Source organism: Lissotriton vulgaris, chromosome 10, assembly GCF_964263255.1.
Source record: "Lissotriton vulgaris chromosome 10, aLisVul1.2, whole genome shotgun sequence".
In the NCBI taxonomy this organism is placed as follows: Eukaryota; Metazoa; Chordata; class Amphibia; order Caudata; family Salamandridae; genus Lissotriton; species Lissotriton vulgaris.
Genome location: NC_141698.1, coordinates 351,539,500 through 351,546,271, shown reverse-complemented (window position 1 = coordinate 351,546,271; position 6,772 = coordinate 351,539,500). Strand labels below are relative to the sequence as shown.

Genomic DNA, 6,772 nt, shown 5'->3' with positions numbered 1-6,772 from the left:
TTAATCAGTAAGGAGACAGAGAAAACACACCATAATGTACTGTATTTATTCACATATTGCACAGATGTAGCTACACAACATAAGTAGACAACAGCAACTCTCAAAATCATGTGCAAATGCCATAGACTATGCACTGGTGAATCACAATCGGGAAGTGCAAAGTCCTTGGCAGGGCAGGGTACAGCACATCAGAGCAACAGGCCCAGAGTCCTTGGCAGGGGAGAGCACATCAGAGCAACAGGCCCAGTGTCCTTGGCAGGGCAGGGTACAGCACATCAGAGCAACAGGCCCAGAGTCCTTGGCAGGGGAGAGCACATCAGAGCAACAGGCCCAGTGTCCTTGGCAGGGGAGAGCACATCAGAGCAACAGGCCCAGAGTCCTTGGCAGGGCAGGGTACAGCACATCAGAGCAACAGGCCCAGTGTCCTTGGCAGGGCAGGGTACAGCACATCAGAGCAACAGGCCCAGAGTCCTTGGCAGGGGAGAGCACATCAGAGCAACAGGCCCAGTGTCCTTGGCAGGGCAGGGTACAGCACATCAGAGCAACAGGCCCAGTGTCCTTGGCAGGGCAGGGTACAGCACATCAGAGCAACAGGCCCAGAGTCCTTGGCAGGGGAGAGCACATCAGAGCAACAGGCCCAGTGTCCTTGGCAGGGGAGAGCACATCAGAGCAACAGGCCCAGTGTCCTTGGCAGGGGAGAGCACATCAGAGCAACAGGCCCAGTGTCCTTGGCAGGGCAGGGTACAGCACATCAGAGCAACAGGCCCAGTGTCCTTGGCAGGGCAGGGTACAGCACATCAGAGCAACAGGCCCAGAGTCCTTGGCAGGGTACAGCACATCAGAGCAACAGGCCCAGTGTCCTTGGCAGGGCAGGGTACAGCACATCAGAGCAACAGGCCCAGTGTCCTTGGCAGGGCAGGGTACAGCACATCAGAGCAACAGGCCCAGTGTCCTTGGCAGGGCAGGGTACAGCACATCAGAGCAACAGGCCCAGAGTCCTTGGCAGGGGAGAGCACATCAGAGCAACAGGCCCAGTGTCCTTGGCAGGGGAGAGCACATCAGAGCAACAGGCCCAGTGTCCTTGGCAGGGGAGAGCACATCAGAGCAACAGGCCCAGTGTCCTTGGCAGGGGAGAGCACATCAGAGCAACAGGCCCAGTGTCCTTGGCAGGGGAGAGCACATCAGAGCAACAGGCCCAGTGTCCTTGGCAGGGCAGGGTACAGCACATCAGAGCAACAGGCCCAGAGTCCTTGGCAGGGGAGAGCACATCAGAGCAACAGGCCCAGTGTCCTTGGCAGGGGAGAGCACATCAGAGCAACAGGCCCAGAGTCCTTGGCAGGGCAGGGTACAGCACATCAGAGCAACAGGCCCAGTGTCCTTGGCAGGGCAGGGTACAGCACATCAGAGCAACAGGCCCAGAGTCCTTGGCAGGGGAGAGCACATCAGAGCAACAGGCCCAGTGTCCTTGGCAGGGCAGGGTACAGCACATCAGAGCAACAGGCCCAGTGTCCTTGGCAGGGCAGGGTACAGCACATCAGAGCAACAGGCCCAGTGTCCTTGGCAGGGCAGGGTACAGCACATCAGAGCAACAGGCCCAGTGTCCTTGGCAGGGCAGGGTACAGCACATCAGAGCAACAGGCCCAGTGTCCTTGGCAGGGCAGGGTACAGCACATCAGAGCAACAGGCCCAGTGTCCTTGGCAGGGCAGGGTACAGCACATCAGAGCAACAGGCCCAGAGTCCTTGGCAGGGGAGAGCACATCAGAGCAACAGGCCCAGTGTCCTTGGCAGGGGAGAGCACATCAGAGCAACAGGCCCAGTGTCCTTGGCAGGGGAGAGCACATCAGAGCAACAGGCCCAGTGTCCTTGGCAGGGGAGAGCACATCAGAGCAACAGGCCCAGTGTCCTTGGCAGGGGAGAGCACATCAGAGCAACAGGCCCAGTGTCCTTGGCAGGGCAGGGTACAGCACATCAGAGCAACAGGCCCAGAGTCCTTGGCAGGGGAGAGCACATCAGAGCAACAGGCCCAGTGTCCTTGGCAGGGTACAGCACATCAGAGCAACAGGCCCAGAGTCCTTGGCAGGGTACAGCACATCAGAGCAACAGGCCCAGTGTCCTTGGCAGGGCAGGGTACAGCACATCAGAGCAACAGGCCCAGTGTCCTTGGCAGGGCAGGGTACAGCACATCAGAGCAACAGGCCCAGTGTCCTTGGCAGGGCAGGGTACAGCACATCAGAGCAACAGGCCCAGAGTCCTTGGCAGGGGAGAGCACATCAGAGCAACAGGCCCAGTGTCCTTGGCAGGGCAGGGTACAGCACATCAGAGCAACAGGCCCAGAGTCCTTGGCAGGGGAGAGCACATCAGAGCAACAGGCCCAGTGTCCTTGGCAGGGGAGAGCACATCAGAGCAACAGGCCCAGTGTCCTTGGCAGGGGAGAGCACATCAGAGCAACAGGCCCTGGAACACACCCACATCGCTAACAATGGTGTACTGTAGCACACCTATGTGTGGCACAGGCGTCTGAGGGTGTTGACAACTCACTCCTGGCTGTCATGTGGAGTGGAACCTGGCTGTGTGTCAGGGACTGCAGGTCGACTTGACTGGTGTGACAGAGGGACATGTGGTGTGGCTATAACAGAGGGCCTGCAAGGTGGAGGGCTGTGCGGACCAGGTGGCACCGTGGCACGTGGAGGTGGAGTCATGCATGCCCTTGACACAGTGTGGGTGGGAGAGGTTGGAGGGGTGCCCTTCCACTTCTTAGGAATATGAATTTGCTTCCCTGTCATGGGGTTGATGGGAAGTGGCGTTGACACCACCTGCACACCCCCCAACTGTTCCACTTCAGGGGCAGACACTGCCACTCCCTCTGGAGAAGTGCTTGATCCTGCAGTACGCTTGTGCTGGCTACGCCTCCGGGCCACTTTAGCCTCTCTGGAAGGTGTACCCCCCACAGTGACCACCTTCCCACTTACCCCAGGGATGGCCATTACACTGCCCTCCTGCCCCTTCTTGCCAGGGATGGCCACTACCCTGCCCTCCTGTCCCTTCTTGCCAGGGATGGCCACTACCCTGCCCTCCTGTCCCTTCTTGCCAGGGATGGCCACTACACTGCCCTCCTGTCCCTTCTTGCCAGGGATGGCCACTACACTGCCCTCCTGTCCCTTCTTGCCAGGGATGGCCACTACACTGCCCTCCTGTCCCTTCTTGCCAGGGATGGCCACTACACTGCCCTCCTGTCCCTTCTTGCCAGGGATGGCCACTACACTGCCCTCCTGTCCCTTCTTGCCAGGGATGGCCACTACACTGCCCTCCTGTCCCTTCTTGCCAGGGATGGCCACTACACTGCCCTCCTGTCCCTTCTTGCCAGGGATGGCCACTACACTGCCCTTCTTTGCCACAATGACTGGGCTGGTCACAGCAGGGCTTCCCTCCACCTGCCTCGATGTACTTTGTTCTGGGGTTGATGTGGTAGGTGGGTGTGTCCCTGTGTTCACCCCAGGTGTAGTCATGACATCCCACACATCCTCTGTGGGCATAGCAGAGTCAATATCTGGTGATGGCTCAGCAGCATGTGAGCCTGAAGTCTGACACAATGTTGTTCTGGCCTTGCTCTTCTGTGACTCCACCTGGTCTGTGCATATTGGGGGGTCCCTGCCCTTCTTTGGGGATGGAGTCTGTGGACGGGATTGTTTGCTTGGGGTCTGAGCTGTGCTCCTAGTGTTGTAACGTTTACTTGATGTATGTCCCAAGTGCTCACTGTCATCTGATGTGGCCACTGACTGGGTGGACGTCACAGGCACCTGAGTTGCAAAGGGGGCATGTTGGAGGGCTGACGTCACTGTACCTGACAATGACAGGAGTGTACGATGTAGGCCACCCACGTCAGAGTGTATGCCCTCCATGAATGCCAGAACCTGCCCTATTTTGTAATCGTGGGCACTGAAGGCATTCAGCAGGGCGGTCTGGCCCACGCAAAGTTGCCGCAGGAGCTCTACGCACTCTGCACTGAGGGCAGCAGGGGGGACAGGTGCAGGTGCTGCGGTGCCATGTGTGAATGTCACACGTCCCCTCTTAGTGACACGGATACGGCCAGCCCCAGAGGAAGTGGATGGGAGGGTGGGCAGTGGCCGTTGGTAGTCAGATGCAGCAGCAGAGTCCCCATCCCCTGTGGCTGCTAACAGGGACTCATCCCCCCTGCCATCAGATGAAGTGGTACTCTGTGTCTCAGCCACAGATTCCTCATGCATACTCCTGTCACCCTCAGTAGCGCTGGTGTGGTCAGTGTCACTTTGCTCCGTCTCACCCTGCTCTGCTGCCGCTGTCGTGCTGGTCTCCCCACCACTTTCAGGATCATGTTCCGCCGTGGTGTCTTCCGAATCTGCATTAGTGACAGAAACATGGTTGTATAAGTGTCATAGTCTGGTCACACGATATCAGAGCAATGCAGCACATGAGAGGCCTAGAGCTACATGGTAACCATCACACCCTCAAATCATTGTGCTGCTACACACCAGTTACACCACAACTGAGCCTGTCATGCGGACAAACAGGCAGGAGTGGACCAATGTCGATGACACACAGCACTACACCCTGCCCATGGATGGTGTTCCCCTAGCCCACATGGACCTGCCCCACGGACATGATGTAGCCACAACTAACATCACCACTTCCAGAGCCTAAAGGGATCCAGAGGGGAATACACACACCTGTTTTGTCTACACATGCCACATTGTCAAATAGGCCATTACAATCACCATGTGCCAATGTGGGTTCACATTGTTGTCAGATGTGTGGGCCACTACCATGCAGGTGCATGCAAAGTACACTGACATGGTGTAACACTCATTAAGTGGACACAGCTGTACAGCATAATAGGGACTACACCCACCATCACAAAGAAGAGTGACCATGTGGACAACAAAATATATGTCAAGGACTGAAAACTGCAGCCAGGAGATGCAGAGTAAGGCCATGGTGGGCCAATGCCTCATACAGACACACATCACAGTTGCCACTCACATCACATATCACAGCATGGCAGCACACGCACATCACATGTGTCACCGCAGACACAGGCACTCTACACATGCATCCACTCCCAGACAAACTCTCCCTCCCCGGATACTCACCATCGCTGTCTTGCTGCTGAAGCCCCTTCAGACGTGCATCCAGGTCTGGATAGGTCACTGCCAGTATGCGTGCCATCAGCGGAGTCATGGTGCGGCGTGCCACACGCCCTGTGCGTGGTACCATCCCCAACTTCATCTCTGCCACTTGCTTAGCCAGCCGGCTGATGTCGTCCCACCTCTTGTGACAGTGTGTGTGTCGTCTGTTTGATACCCCCAGGGCTCGCACCTTTGCTGCTATGGCCCTCCAGACAGCCTTACGTTGGTGTACTTTGAGCTGCAGGTATGAGAGTAAAGAAGGACTAATGAACATTTACACATTGTCATATGTCAGCATCTATCAGTACAGCAGCCAGACACTGAATCAGGACGCACAGTGACCCCCCTCCCTCCAGAACTGGGGGTACCCTCACAAGGCCACTCTGCATGGCATAAACATTAGTGAATGCATGCACACATTGAGCTTCGTAGTCTCCATGATTATCACACTGAAGAATGATGATTCAACACAAATGCATCGACAGCACTGTATAAATCATAAATTGTACAGGGCATTGATGTGGCATATCCACTAATCAGTGTGCAGCAACTGTAGCATGTAAGTTGGCTGATGGACAAACTTTGGAAGGGCAGCCACTGAACCTACTCTGTGGGGCACACTGACTATGACTACAGGGGCACCCTGAAATTACATCACAAGCGGACACTGTCCAACCAGCTACAAGGCAAACAACCGTTGGTCATGTCTGCCCCAAAAAGTAGCACATCCCACTCACACATACAAGTATTGGCCTAGGACAGAGTCATAATGCAAAACACACACTCCCACCACCTGCAAACATCTTGTCTGTCAGTGTTTGTCAGCACCACACATCCAAAATAACATACAGCTGCATCATGAATACACGTCTGACACCACCTTGCCCTACAGCTCCCTACATGGTGACTTACCACGACATTGGGGCCACCAAACAGCCGTGGGTACTGTGCCAGCACCTCGTTCACAAGGACATCCAGCTCCTCACTCGTGAATGGACTGGCACGGATCTTATCTGTTCTTGACATCCCTGTGGATATGGCAGACCTGTGGCGGAAGTGAGTTGTGAGGTGTCCCAGGCAGCAGGCTCTGTGAGCAGCAGGAGAGGGTCCCAGGCAGCAGCAGGAGAGGGTCCCAGGCAGCAGCAGGAGAGGGTCCCAGGCAGCAGCAGGAGAGGGTCTCAGGCAGCAGCAGGAGAGGGTCCCAGGCAGCAGCAGGAGAGGGTCCCAGGCAGCAGCAGGAGAGGGTCCCAGGCAGCAGCAGGAGAGGGTCCCAGGCAGCAGCAGGAGAGGGTCTCAGGCAGCAGCAGGAGAGGGTCCCAGGCAGCAGCAGGAGAGGGTCCCAGGCAGCAGCAGGAGAGGGTCTCAGGCAGCAGCAGGAGAGGGTCCCAGGCAGCAGCAGGAGAGGGTCCCAGGCAGCAGCAGGAGAGGGTCTCAGGCAGCAGCAGGAGAGGGTCTCAGGCAGCAGCAGGAGAGGGTCCCAGGCAGCAGCAGGAGAGGGTCTCAGGCAGCAGCAGGAGAGGGTCCCAGGCAGCAGCAGGAGAGGGTCTCAGGCAGCAGCAGGAGAGGGTCCCAGGCAGCAGCAGGAGAGGGTCTCAGGCAGCAGCAGGAG

At 57.0% G+C, this 6,772-nt stretch overlaps 1 protein-coding gene across 1 annotated transcript; it reads right to left on the bottom strand.

The window, feature by feature from the left end:
* Nucleotides 1-2,535: 2,535 nt before the first annotated feature.
* Nucleotides 2,536-5,970, bottom strand: LOC147685233 (uncharacterized). Its single transcript, XM_086939603.1, has 3 exons — nt 5,128-5,970; nt 3,145-4,376; nt 2,536-3,033 (listed from the first exon to the last, which is right to left on the bottom strand). The coding sequence occupies exons 1-3, from the start codon at nt 5,435-5,437 to the stop codon at nt 2,536-2,538; spliced, it is 2,040 nt and encodes a 679-aa protein (XP_086795729.1). The 5' UTR covers nt 5,438-5,970.
* Between the last annotated feature and the right edge of the window lie 802 nt (nt 5,971-6,772).